Raw genomic sequence first — 14,827 nt, 5'->3', positions numbered from 1 at the left:
GGCTGCAAAGCCAAAAAAGACTGGTCTTGCCCAAATCTGCTGCTTTACACACTCTCTCGCTTTCCCTCTCTTCCGGCTTCCATGGGGCTCTGACAGCGACACTCGCCGCGCCTGAGCTGCTGAAAAATTATAGTCGAGAATGCATAGGTTTATAAAAGATATTGGTTGACCAGGGATGGAGACAGAGAGACCAAGAAAGCGGAGAGAGAGATGTCAGAGATGGACAAAGTGGATATAAGCGCAGTGTGGAAGTTTGAGGCAAAATAGATATAATTGATGAGCTCAGCATGGGTGCACGAAGCAGCACCAACACAGTCAACGAAGTAGCAGAGGAAGAGTTGGAGAGTAAAATGGGCAAACATAAACTGACAAAGAGGCAGGCATAGCTTGAACACATGTGAGTGCCCATAGCTACCACTTGGGTTCATAGAAAGTGGGAGCTCAAAGTTCAAACTAAATGTATCATCAGAGTATATCCATGTCACCATATGCAACCCTGAGATTATTTTCCTGCGGGCATACTTACCAAGTAAAAAGTTTTTAGCATGCTGGCCTTCATCAGTTAGTGCACTAAGTTTGAACTGGGTGGTTGCATTACATTTGTACAAAGTGTTAGTGTGGTCACACTTGGAGTACTGTAAGCATCAGAAACCGTAAACTGGAGAAGCTGAAGGAAATAATTTCAGGGTGAGTACCAGTTCTGTCAGACAGGGGAGGGTGGTAGTGGAGGAGAATTGGTTGGTTCATTTGTCATGAAAGAAGCAGGGGGGTTTGAGGCCTTCCGGATGCGGGATAGACAAGTATTGAGAGAGTCTCCAGCTTGAACATGCCTGGAACTGGCAGTCACTCCGACTGAAATTGGATCCTGCTCACTGGAGTATGAGAGTTTCTGCAGCGTGGTGAGAATCTCCAGAAGCATGTTGTCAGGTCTCCCTAATGTTGCTCCCTGGTAGGCCAGTGTGGTTCGCAGACATTCGTACTCTGCTGTGTTCATGATTGCTCAATCGTGCTTTAATGAGAGACCTACGGATGGTGGTTAACCCAAGTGAAGAGCAAGGTCGAGAATTAATTCAGACTCAAAATAAGCAAGATGATACAAACAAAATCCAAAGGCAAAATCACAAACAGTAGTACTAGAAATGGAACTCCTATGATTGAGCACTAAATGCGAAGCATGAAGCCTTTAAGTCCAGACTTTCCATGAAGGAATGTGACAGACAGTAATTGGCAGTCTGAGTCTGTGAGGGCCAGTGGCAGATAACCATACTCCGGGGAATTGGAGCGCTGGATGTTGGAGGCCTGCCGCTGTTCAGTCAGCACCATGACAATATCACAACAAATCCCTTGGAGTGAGTAACAGAAGGGTTCTTTGGTGTGTTATATTGCACAGCAATAGACTCCCAGGAGTGAGCTACAGGCTGAGACCTAATCCAGGGGTTTGGAGCTTTCTGTTTAAACAAATCACTGAGACTATTTTACAGGCTTGAATCTAATGCAGGGATTTGGAGAGATAATATGTTGAATAACAGATTCCCAAGAGTGAATTATAGATCTTAATATATTCCAGGTGTTCAGAGGGAGTATATATAAATGAACAAATCTCCAGCAACGATGTTGAGGCTGGGATACAATACATGGTATTGGGGGTTGGTACATACTATAGATTAACATTCACTGTGATTCAATCAGTGTTTGATTCCCTTGCTCTGGCTTTGTAGCTATTTCTCAGAAGGACAGTCGGGTGCTCACAAGGAGACTATGGAGAAACCCTTGCAGCTGGATTATAACATAGACAGGAAGCTGCAGCTGACCCCAGAGGCTCTGCAGGTCCTCCAGTCCATCGAGGTTCCAATGGTCGTTGTAGTTATGGTTGGCGCTGCTCGTACAGGGAAGTCCTACCTCATGAACTGTCTCGCGGGAGACAAGAAGGGTAAGGGCAGTGGCTGTAAACTTCCACCTCTAACCTTTCACCTCTATTTACTATCTGTCTTACAGAAATTATCCTGAGACCTGGGACACACAGAGCACACTTGCATTGTCAAGCTGTCAACAGTGGGAAATCCACTGGGGACATCCATTGGTGACACAATGGTGTTCCCATCACTGTTCTGGACAATGGATCGAGAGAGATCTGGCGAACTTAACTGCATGCTTGCTTTTTATCTCAGATGCAGAAAGCACAGTGATCTCATTAATGGCGACCAGGGTTACTTGCTGTAAAACCGACTCTGCGTTGGCCATCAAGGTCCTTTTTCACATTTTCTACAACAATCCCATTTTATTCTTCCCATGTTCCCAACAATTCCTCTCAAAGCCCATCCCTCACTCATAAACTAGGGATAGGGTACTCACAATCTGCATGTCTTTGGGCTATGGAAGGTGATAGATGTTCTTGCAAAGTTTACCTCTGTCTCTCTATCTCTCTCCCTCTGCAGGATTCTCAGTGGGTTCAACCATCCAGGCTCACACCAAAGGAATCTGGATGTGGTGTCGATCCCTTCCTCAGAGACCCAATGAGGTCCTCCTGCTGTTGGACACCGAGGGTCTGGGAAATCCTGAGAAGGTTCATCCCTCCCTCTTAACTATCCCCCTCCTCAGAACAGTGGTTTCATTACCGAATCGGTAACCCACAGACAGAGGAATGATCCACAGACTAGAGTTCAAATCCCACCTCAGGCAATGGTGATGTTTAAATTCTCTTTACAGTCTAGACTTAAAGTAAAAATTTATTAATTTGTTAATTAATTAAATAACATTTTTATCACATTTACATGCTGAGCTTCAGGGAAGAATTCTGACATCTTCTTTATTGGAACTGCATGCGGTCCAAGAGCATCACCCACTCGAAGTTTCCCATCCCACCCATACCAATTCCCATCCCCATCCTCCCAAATGAAAAGGACGTTAAAGTATCATGACAGTGTGCTCTGCCCCAGCAATGAGTTGGTGAGCACTAGCTGAGACTCGGTCTGTAAGGCTTCCCTTGGCCATACACCTGCCACTGGTGGCATTGACAGGAAGGATGCTGTGGAGGGAAACCTCACCCACCAACCTCTGTAAACACTGCATCAGAAATGTCCAGAAATGGGATGGTTATCCATTAGACTGATCCCTGAGCAAGAACTCTCACCAACTTGTTGTCTGTCCTTCCTGCAGGGAGACAGCCAGAATGATAATTTCATCATTTCGCTGGCTATCCTTCTGAGCAGCGTCTTCATTTACAATGGTCAAAGAAACATAGACCAGAAATCCCTGCAAGACCTACAGTATCCTTCACTGGTGTTTCTCAGTCCCTCCCTTTCAGGGTGATATCTCTACAGTAACTAGTGTCTCTCAGTATCTCTCTCTCTTGGGAATATCAGCACAGCGACCGATGTCTCTCAACCCCACTCTCTCGGGGAGATATTATACACTGACCAGTTTTTCTCAGCCCCTGTCTCTCTCAGTGGGATATCTGTGCACAGACTTAACATTTCTATGTCCCTTTCTTTTGGTATATGCCTGTAAACTGATCACTGTTTCTCAATCATAGAGTCATTGTGTTATACAGCAGGGAAAATATTCCTTCGGCCATGCTTGTTCATACCATCAGAGAAGTATTCTCAAGCTGATCCCATTTTCCAGCACTTCGCATATTCTCATCATCTTCATACCTGTCCACGTACTTCGTAAATGGGTCTCATGTACGTGCCTCACCCACTTCCTCTGCTGGCTCGTTCAATATAATCAACATCCTTTATGTACGCAAAAAATGAAATCTCAGGTACTTATTAATTTTATCACTCTAACCGTAATACTATATCCTGTAGTTTTCATTTCCCTAACCTTGCAAACAAAGACCACTGACCCTGTCAATGCCCTTCATGATCTTTGTCATTACAGCTGTGAGATCACCCCTCATTCTTCTATGCTCCAAAGAATAAAGGCCAAGATGTCTAACCTCTCAGTTCTATGACTCCTGGCAACATCGTTCAAAATGTTTCTTTGCACTCTTTCTGGCTTAATCACATCCTTGCTATAACTGCATGACCAGAACTGTACACAGTACTCCAAGTGTATCCACACTAACACTTCGTATAATCATAGCGTAAACACCCACTTCAAACTTAGTGCACTAACTGATGAGGTCCAGCATGTTAATAAAAACTTTATTCACACCCCTGTTCTCCCTACTTGTGACTCCCCTTTAAGGGAACCTTGCTCCAATACTCCAAGGTGCTTCTGTTGTGCAAAAGTATCTAGATCACTTACATTCAATTCAAAAGTCCTACAATGATTAGTCCTTCCAAAATGTAACTCTACCTACTTATCTGAATTCCATTTGTCACTCCTGAACCCAGATGCCCAGCTGACCAAGATCCCACTGCACTTGCTGATACTCCTCTTCGCTGGCTGCTGTGACAGTGAAATAATGCTTGAGAGCTGTGCCCATCTCCAGCAGTTCCACAACTACATTTTCATCTTTGTCTTTCAGAGGCCCTATTTGCCCTATGTTACTCTCCTTTCATTAATATAGTTGTAACATCACTTAGAACTCTCTTTAATCTTCATAGCTGAAGTCACCTCATGCTCCATTCTTCCCTCCAAGTTTTCACCCTGTGTTGACTCTGGCATCCTCTATATGTATTCAATAATCCACTTTTTCCCAGCTACCTGTTTCGGAAATGAGACCTCTCCTCTTTCCACGACCAAGTTTACAATAATCCTTGACATCCAGGGCTCTGAAACACCAGCAGCTTTGCCTCTTACTCATCGAGTCTCTCTTTCTTGGGGAGATATCTCCATGATGACTGGTGTCTCTTAGACGCACTCTGTCTGAGAGGGAGATCTGTACACTGACCATTGTCTCCTAGTACCTCTCTCTAAGGTGGAGATCTGTACTCTGACTGGTGCCACTCTGTCTGTCTGTCTCTCTCAAGGGGAGATCTGAACACTGACCAGCGTATCTCAGTTGCTCTGTCTCAGGGGAAGATCTGTATAGTGACTGACAATCCTCACCATTTTCCTGCCAACCTTTCATTCCTTTATCCTAGTTTTGTGACTGAACTGTATAAGTGGATCCAAATGAAGTCCCAGCCCGATGACTGTGACAGTTGGGATTTTGTCCGTTTCTTCCCTGAATTTGTCTGAGTGATCCGTGATTTTTCACTGGACATGAAGATCGATGGAAAAGATGTAACTCCAAAAGAGTACCTGGAGCACAGTCTGAAAATGAGGGACAATAAGTATGTGGAAGTGCCAGTCTCTGAGGAGACAGGGTGAACTTGGAAAGGGGCCAGAGAAGGGAGGGAGCAGGGTTGAATTCAGTGTATGAGGGGGTAGTGGAGGTAGGGGCAACCTGTTACCTTTGATGATCTGTACACACACATTCCAGGGTTTCCCGGTCCATTCACAACTCTCATTCCCCACAGACTCTGCATTCTCCTGCCCTGTTCACATTCACGTTACCTCACAATTCCCTGAAATAACTTGATACCAAAGTACACCATCCTCTGGTTTGATGGTATAAATACACCATTCCCACCCAGCTGACAGCTCCTTCCCATCAGAGTTTCATCTGATTGGCTGTTTGCCAGTCCCCACACACACCCTTCTCAATCACCATGATCCTCAGCTACCCTGTATGTCACATCATTCCCCTCCATGACAAGTCACCTATATCCCAATTACAATGCACTTGATGCCTCTCCCACGCATTCTGCCCCTCACCATCACACCTCGCAACTGTCTCCCCTCTATTTCCTTCCTGTCCTTCTCCTATTCCTCCCCACAGCCCTGTGGGTAACAGTCACCATGTTGGGAATGGGAGAACAGACTCAGTAAGGGTGATTCCTGCCTGATTCCTGGTTCTTTTTTACAGGTGAGGTCAGTGAGCAGGATAAGGAATATAATGAACTCCGCAGGTGTATCCGCAATCATTTTCCCTCACGTTGTGGCTTTGCAATTCCCTTTCCCACACACCCGAAGAAACTCAAGCAGCTCCGGGAATTAGATGACAAGGATCTGCAGGAAGATTTTGTTATGGAGTGGCAGAACCTCATCAATTACATTCACACCCACAAGAAAGTCAAGAGAGTTGTTGGGGATCAGCTGGTCACGGGCCCAAGTGAGTAACCAGGCAAAACCGCATCATCTCTCTTCAATATGACACACTAACCTGGTATGAGAAAATCTGCTGATGCTTGAAGTCCAAAGCAACACACAAAAAATGCTGGGGGAACTCAGCAGGCCAGGCAACATCGGTGGAAAACAGTAAACTGTCATCGTTTCACACTGTGACTCTTAATCAGGACTAGAAAGGAAGGGGAGAAATCAGAAAGAGAAGATTGTGGGGGTGGGAGGAACAAGTACAAGGTGACAGGTGATAGGTGAAACTGGTGGAGGTGGTGAAGAAAGGAGCTGAGAAGTTGATTGGTGAAAGAGATAAAGGGCTGGAGATGGGAGAATCTGATAGGAGAGGGCAGAAGAGAATGGAAGAAAGGAAAGGGGGAGGAGCACCAGAGGGAAGTGGTGGGCAGGTAAGAACAGAAAGCGTGAGAGAGAAACAAGAATGGGGAATGGTGAAGAAGATGAGGTTGGTAAATGACCAGATGTTCGAGAACTTGATGCTCATGCCATCAGGTTGAGCACCTTCACTCCGCCAGAAAACGCGGTATTTTCTGGTGGCCACCCATTTCAATTCCACTTTCCAGTTCCATTCCAACATGTTAGTTCATGACCTTGTCTACCGCCAGGATGAGGCTACATTCAGGTTAGAAGAGCAGCACCTTATATTCCGTCTGGGTAGCCTCCAACCTGATGGCATGAACATCAATTGGATGTGTGTATAACAGGCGTGAATGGAAACCAGGTTGCATCCAATTGGAGCAACACACACAAAGTAACATTTCCAGCATCTGCAGATTTCCTCTTGTTTGTGATTTGATTACTACTCTGCGAAGTCTCTTCCAAGGATGCCAACCCTGAGGAAGTTTAAAACTTCCCTTCGACAGGAGTTCAGTGAAACCCTCTCTCACAGCTCCCCTCTGTGATCCCTGCTGCTCTTCAGCACTTTGACCACATGCTCACCCAGACCACTCACCTTGTGTTTTTCTCTCCCCTCCCCCACCTTTGAAATCTACTCCGCAGCTTTTTTTTCCCTCCACTTCTGCCGAAGTGTTTCGGTCCTAAACGTCAACCGTACTTTTTTCCAATAATGCTGCCTGGCCTGCTAAGTTCATCTAGCAATCTGTGTGTGTTCCTCGGATATCCAGCATTTGCAGATTTTCTCTTGTTTGTGATGGGATCCAATTGGAAGTGTGTATACTGAAATTAAATTGGAAAGGGTAGAGACCATTGGAATGGTGTTAAATGAAAGTGAAAGGGTTGGGATCCCATTGGAAGTGTGTACAATGGAAGAGAATGGGAAGGGACTGAGATCCCATTTGATGTGAGTACAATGTAAATGAATGGGAATAGGTAGATGGGAATGAGTAGGATCGTATGGTATACCAGCATGAATGTAGAGGGTAGAAATGAATGGGAAGAGATAGAGACCACTACGAGTGAAAGAAGGTATGGGTTCCCATTGGAAATATCAACTGTGGTCTTGAATGGGAAGTGTTGGGAGCATGGACTGTGGGATTGAGTGTTTGAATGATGGGAGAGAATTGGAGGGGGTGTAATCCCATTCGAAGGGAATAAGAATGTGTTGGGTACGTTGGGATGTGGAGAGTGGGAACTGAGGGTGTGATCAGATCCCCAGGCACTGACCTCCAGAAATATTCCACACAGGATTTGTTAAATTGACCAAGGCATACATGGGCATGATGGCGGTTTCTACTATGTGTGGAGAGCAGTGTCGCTAAATTAGTGGAGGTGGAAAACCAAGCAGCTCTAGATGAAGCCCTGCAATTCTATGGCAATGAAATGAAAAAATTCTCAGAATCTGATGATCCTACGATGAGCAAACTCATAGAGAATTACATTATGAAGAGCATAGAGGCATTCAATATCTTCCACAAAAGACCTATGAACAACAACAGCGGCAAATACATCCAACAGCTGGAGGTGAGCTTCTAATGTTCGGTGATTACCAACTGACTCATCTCCAAACACCAGTCCCTGGACCCAACCCATAAAAACATAGACTGAGAGATAGAGAGCAAAGATATCATCCAGAAAGTGAAGGACTGAGAGACACAGGATAGTGCCGGTCACTCCCTGAGTTAGAGTGGCAGAGAAACACCGGTTTGTATACAGATCACTCCTTGCCAGTGTACAGATCTCTCCCTGAAAGAGAGCACCTCCAAGATATATTCAGCGTACAGATATCTCCGTGAGAGAGAACGAATCAGAGACACAGTTAGTGTACAGATCTCTCACTGAGTGAGATGGACTGAGAGACACTGGTCAATGTACCGATCTCTCCCTGAGAGAGAGCAACTCAGAAATAAAGTTAGTATGCAGATCTTCCCCTTAGAGAGAGGCACTGAGAGACACTGGTCAGCGTACAATACTTGGTCTCCTAGTTTATTGTACATTTTTCCCTCACTACTAGGAGACGATGAGATCCACTTACATGTCTCTCATGGCCAAGATCAAGGTAAAGTCACAAGACCAATCTAAGGCACAACTTGTAAAAGTAATGGAAGCAATTACAGAAAACCTAACATCTAGATATTATCATAAACCTGGTGGTTACCAGGAGCTGAAGAAGGATATTGATAAGGCCATCAAAGCGTATGAAGAAAGGACCAAGAACCAGATGGAGGTGTGTTCAGTATTTTACAGCAAGGCATTTACTTTTCAATTCTCATAGCTTTTCCTTCCTCTGACTTACATGGATTCAGAACACTTCCCCCCCACCCCCCACCACCACCTTTGCCTCCTTCCATTCACCCAGCAAAAGTGAACTTGATTTCCACCCTCTGTAACATCTGGAATGGGATTAACTGGGTAGATTGAGTCTGTAATCGGGAAACCAGTTATGGTGGCTGTGGGAGGAGTTTCAGCGGCTAGGATTTGTCAGTGATGGGCGTAGTGCCTTTGGGGCTGTGGGAGGAGATATAGTGAGTGGAGGGTCAGTAATGGAGCAGAGTTGAATTATCTTTCATCGCCGGTTTTCAAAGCCATCCAATCTCTCCCTTAAAAAACCTTAACTGTGCTTCAATGGAGAGAGTTCCCAAAACCAATCCTGCATTGAGAGGAAAGTGCCTGTCTCATATCTCCGTTGATCAAGCTACCTGTTTATCTAACTCAGCTTTGCAATTCATGACCATCCAGTCCACTTGCTGATTCTGGGTTTTCCCACAGAAGTAAATAGTCACAATCTGTCCTACCTTCTCTAATAAGGTCATCTGTCCTTCCAGGTATCAGTCCAGGAGCCCATCGCTGAACTGCTTCCAGTGTGTTAAGTGTTAAAGGAGACGTGTACTGTCCATATTCCAGATGTAATCTCACAAAAACCTGATATAACTGAAGTATTACCCTTCCACTTTAGTTACACACTCGATCTCTCCCTCTTACTGGCACATAAACATTTTGTAAATTTTGCACTACGACACCCATATCCCTCTACATCTCAGAACTTCACAAACTCTCCCAATTGGATAATATGCTTCTATTTATCTTTCTGTCATAATGGTATTTTGCATTATCCCACATTGTGTTCGATTTGCCTGATCCTTGTCTATTCACAGAAAAGATTTCTCTACTCTTTGCCACTGCTGTGTGTTGTTCTTACAAGTTATCCTTCTGTCATTTAAGAAATAAATTCTGCCTTCATTCAAGGCCACAAGATAAATTGCACATAGTTTTCAGTTGTGGTTTTACCAATTTCCTGTAGATTGGTAAGTTGAGTTCCCTTATTCCGTATCAATCCCCAGCACTAGACATTTGATGATGAGAGCCCGTCTCTGGTCTCTTGTGGACTGGTGTGACGGGAGAGAGTTGGACATGAATAATTGTATCTTCTCTTCTTTGTAGGGGTGGGCTGTCCTCGCCAATTTCCTGGAAGAGCAAAAACCTCTTCGAGACCATGTACAGGAAATGGACAACAAGCTGACGGAGGAACAAAAGCGTGTCTCTGGTGAAAAAATAAACAAAATGCTCAAAATATTCAGGTCAAGGTGCATCTGCAGATTTAAAATTAATTCTTTGTGTCTGAAAACTAAAAATGTGAGACATTTCCACTGGGTATTTCACCTCAGTCTTCATCAGAAACATAGTGAGATCAGGGAGGGGTGGGTTTATGTTCTTAGACATGTTCATATAGTCCTGGCTGTGGACAGAAAGCTCCACTTCAGAGAGAGGAAGATCAGACAGGCTATTGAAGACATGACAGGAGGTGGAGTTGGGGTCAGGGCTGGGTGGAGGGTCGGAGGAATTGTAGGAAGTAGGGAGACAAAAAGCAGAGGGCTCAGAGGGTTGAAATGGTTGTGGGATACTGGGGGCATGGATACCAGGAATGAGTGGGGAAAGATGGTAGAAGACAAGGAGCAGTAGGACCCAGTGGTGGCATGAAATAAGGAAATTACAGTGGCAGAGGCAATAAACAAAAATATCCAATGCTTGTTAGAATAGATCGGCAGGGGTGATGGGGACTTACTCATTGTGTGGATAGATTAAATTGGTCAAGGCAATCTTGAGGAGGACTACATAGAATGCACCTGTGATAGTTTCTGAAACGGTGTGTTACTGAACCTCCAAGGGAACGTGCTGTCTTTTTCTCATCCTGGGTAAAGAGAGAGGATAACGATCTTATAGTTAGAGATCATCTTGGAAAGGGTGATCAGAGTATAATTAATTTCTTATACAAATGGATGGTACAATAATTTGATCCAAAACCCAGTATATTATTAACAAGGGAGAATACAATGGGATGAGAGAAGAGTTGGATAGAGTAGATTAGACACAGGCTGGTGGGACAGTGGCTGTAGGAGTGGGACCCCATCATTTATACTGATCATGGCTGTGGGTGATGTGAATAGAAAAAGAGCTGTGGGACACCAACCCCTCTCAAGGGCAGAGTAAGGGTGTTCTAGTGGTTGGAGGACCTCCCCGTTCTGGGACAGTGAACTGGCTAACAGGCAAACGCAGACAATAAAGGCTGTGTTGTATGTTCATACTCCTGGGTAGCCCAAGAGCTGCACATTTCTGAACGAGGAATATTTTTCATGGACTTGTTTGCCAGGGTTCAGAGGCTGTGCGAAGGGTTCTGGTGAGGAGACATGCTCATCTCTACTTCAGGGCATTGCTCTGGATGGACTTCCAGATCCAGGAACAATGAAGCCATCCTTTAGTCTGATGCCTAATGTGGAGAAGGTCCCTCCCCTGTGGTCACCAACAGGCCCAGATTCCCCTGAGATGTCTGAGGATTTCTCCACCACTGATACTTGGGTTAGTATTGTGTTGGAGATGGAACAATCAGTTGGGTCTAGGAGACCCGCTACAGAGAGAGGAATGCATGTGTCAGCTATAAGTGGCTTCTCCCTGGAGGGGGACAGGTACTTGTGTGGTTGTGGGGGGGGGGGTGCTTGTGTCCATTGACAATGAGAAGATGGACTGCTATGTGTCCTGTACAATGTTTCCTCTCATCCTAGTCCTGCAAAAAGACACCACTGGCTACTGACTTCTAGGCTGGAAATGACACAGCTCATGAGGCGTGTCCATACCATTCTCCTGTACACCTGGTGCTGTGCTCGGACCACCAACTGTTGTGGGAAGAGCTCATTCTATCACACGTGTGGGCAGGGTCCACGCACCAGCACTTTAACAACTAGCACTTTAATAGGCTGGAGGACATCTCATTTCCAAGATCTGTTTTGACTGTTGTGAGAGACGTAGAGGGGAGCAGGGGAGTTTCCCTCTCCAAGGGTCATGGGCAAAGCTCACGTTTGTCTCTTCTGTCAGGAGTATATTTGGGGGCTGACCAAGGAGAGGAGAAGATGTGAGAAGGAGGACAAAGATGAGTCCTTAAATATGTTGTTGTTCTTTGCATACCTATTTGTAAAGAATAATCTGAGAAATATCTAAAAGATTACTTTCTGGAAAAAAATAGGTTGAACAGTGATGTCCTTCTTTAAAGAACGGGATTTCCCACCCTCCACTCTTGATACTCACTCTCATTTCTTCCATTTCCCGAACATCTGCACTTACCCCATCTTCTCACACCCTTCACAGTGATAGAGCTCCTCTTGTCCTTACCTACCACCCCATGATCCCCCAACACGTCATCCTTCACAACTTCCGTCATCTCCAAATGGGTCCTACCACTAAATATATCTTTACCTTCCACACTCTACTTTCTGAAGGAATTGCTCCCTCTGTGAATCCTTTACCTATTCATCCACACCCCCTCCCAAATAATCACCCTCCTGGCACTTATCCCTGCAAGCAGCCTAAGTGCTCACCTCCCCATCATCCATCATCTACGCCTTCTCCATCAGCTCCATTCAGGGCCCCCACTCCGTCCTCCCAGTTGAGACAACACTTCACCTGCAAATCTGATGGGGTTGTCTATTGTGTATGTTGTTCCCGATGCAGCCTCCCCTACATTGATGAGACCCGTTGTAAATTGGGGGACCGTTTTGTCGAGCACCTCCACACCATCCACCACAAGTGGGACTTACCGGTAGCCAAACATTTTAAATCTGATTCCCATTGCGATACGTTGGTCCATGGCTTCCCCTTGTGCCAAGAAGAGATCACCCTCAGGGTGGAGGGACAACAACTTGTATTCCGTCTGGGAATCCTCCAAACTGATGGCATGGTTATTGATTTCTCCTTCTGGCAAGCAAGTTCCTATCGCTCCTTCCTCTATTCCCCACTCTGGCCATTTACTTGTTCTCACCTACCAATTACTACCCCCTGAGTTTCCTCTTCCTTCCCTTTCTCCTATAGTCCACTCTTCTCTCTCCACCTCTCCACCTCTCCAGACTTTGACCTTTCCCACCCACCTAGCTTCACCCATCATCTTTCAGTTCGCATCTTTCCCCTCACCTTCCCTTTTTATTCTGCATCTTCCCCCTTCCTTCTCAGTCCTGAAATAGGGACTCCGGTGAAACCTTGACTGTCTACTCATTTCCAGAGATGCTGTCTGACCTGATGAGTTCCTGGGGCATTTTATGAGTGTTTCTTAGATTGAACAGTAAGTGAAGCTCCCTCTCAGTTTCCTGTCTCACACACCTCGAGAAGTGACCCCTTCACCACTCTCTGCATGGACTAACTAATTCATCCTCTGCCCCTTTTGTCAGATTTGGAAGAGGAGCTCTCAAGAATAAAAGAAAATATGGAGAAGATGGAGCAGAATAGGAAGGCAGCTAAGAAATGCAGGAATAAGGAGATCATGAAGCAGATCAAGAAAAAGTGTGAGGAGAGTAAAGAGTGCAGTGTGGAGGAGCTGAAGGAAGCCATGGAGCATATGAAGAGTGAGGTGGAGAAATACAAATTCAAGGGCAGGATGGAGGATGCGGTAAGGGCTCAGCAGATTTACGAGTACCTGGAGAAGAAATATAAAGAGGCAACAAAATGGAGTTTTCGCGAAATTCATACAGGAGATTATGGTTGTGCTTCAACACCTGAAAGAGGTTGTGGCAAGTCTATTTTCATCATAAGACCTGAAGACTATAAGAAATAGGAGCAGAATTAGGCTCTTTGGTCCATTGAGTTTGTTCCACCATTTCATCATGACTGATAAATATTTTTCCTCTTAGGCCCATTCTCCTGCCTTCTTCCCATATCCCGTTATGCCCTATGCCTTAAATGTACCTGCAGACCTGGCCTGCACAACGCCTTATGGCAAAGAATTCCATCGATTCAGCTTCTTTGGCTAAAGAACCCCCTACTCATCTTCATTCTAAAAGGATACACCCCTATTTCGAGGCTGTTTCTTCTCCTCTTAGACTTCCCCCCATCAGAAACATCCTGTCCACATCCACTCTATCAAAGTCTTTCACCATTCAATAGATTTCAATGAGGTCACCGCTCATTCTGCTTAAATCCAGTGAATACAGGACCACAGCCTCAAATGCTCTTCATATGACAAGCTGATCAAACATGGAATCATTTTCGTGAGCCTCCTTTAAATCCTGTCCAATTTCAGCACATTGCTTCTAAGATAAGGTAAAACTGCTCACAATATTCCAAGTGAGGCCTCACTTGTGCCTTATAAAGTCTCAACATTACATCCTTGGTTTTATATTCTAGTCTACTTGAAATGAATGCTAACATCACATTTGCCTTCCTCACCACAAACTCGATCTGCAAATTAACCTTTAGGGAATCCTGTACAAGCATTCCCAAGTCCCTTTGCACCTCAGATGTTTGTATGTTCTCTCCATTTAGTCAACCTCTTTATTTCTTCTACCAAAGTACATGACCGTATACTTCCCCACACTGTATTCCATCTGCTACATTTTGCCTATTCCCCTAATATGTTTGTCATTTTGTAGCCTCTCTACCTCCTCAAAACTACCTGCCCCTCCACCTATCTTCGTATCATCAACAAATCTTGCAACAAAGCCATCAAATCCATCATTCAAATCATTAACATATAACGTAAAAAAATAATCAGTCCCAACACAGACCTTTGTGGAAAGCCATGGTGGATGTCAGCCAACCAGAGAAGGCTCCATTTATTTCTACTCCTTACCTCCTACCAATCAGCCACTGCCAGTCAGTACCATGGACTCATAGCTTGTTCGGCAGTCTCATGTGTGAGCCTTTTTAAAGGCTTTCTGAAAATTGAAAGAAATTACATCAACTGATTCTCCTTTGTCTATCCCTAGCAAGAAAGTAGTAAAACAAAAAGATGCGTACATTTAGAAATGTGTCCACAGCACCAATC

General features: G+C 44.9%; 1 protein-coding gene across 1 annotated transcript in view; it reads left to right on the top strand.

Annotated features, from left to right (window-relative positions):
* The first annotated feature begins 879 nt into the window (after positions 1–879).
* Positions 880–14,827, top strand: part of LOC140204647 (uncharacterized) — an 84,981-nt gene continuing 71,033 nt past the window's right edge. Inside the window, 11 exon segments of the mRNA XM_072271345.1 lie at positions 880–899; positions 1,719–1,930; positions 2,436–2,563; positions 3,157–3,266; positions 5,034–5,235; positions 5,875–6,106; positions 7,774–7,813; positions 7,815–8,049; positions 8,540–8,752; positions 9,967–10,069; positions 13,236–13,574. Coding sequence (XP_072127446.1) covers positions 880–899; positions 1,719–1,930; positions 2,436–2,563; positions 3,157–3,266; positions 5,034–5,235; positions 5,875–6,106; positions 7,774–7,813; positions 7,815–8,049; positions 8,540–8,752; positions 9,967–10,069; positions 13,236–13,574 — 1,834 coding nt within the window.

This window comes from Mobula birostris, chromosome 11 (genome assembly GCF_030028105.1).
Source record: "Mobula birostris isolate sMobBir1 chromosome 11, sMobBir1.hap1, whole genome shotgun sequence".
Lineage (NCBI taxonomy): Eukaryota > Metazoa > Chordata > Chondrichthyes > Myliobatiformes > Myliobatidae > Mobula > Mobula birostris.
The sequence above is the reverse complement of the archived record's forward strand: the minus strand, read 5'-3'. Positions and strand labels throughout refer to the sequence as shown.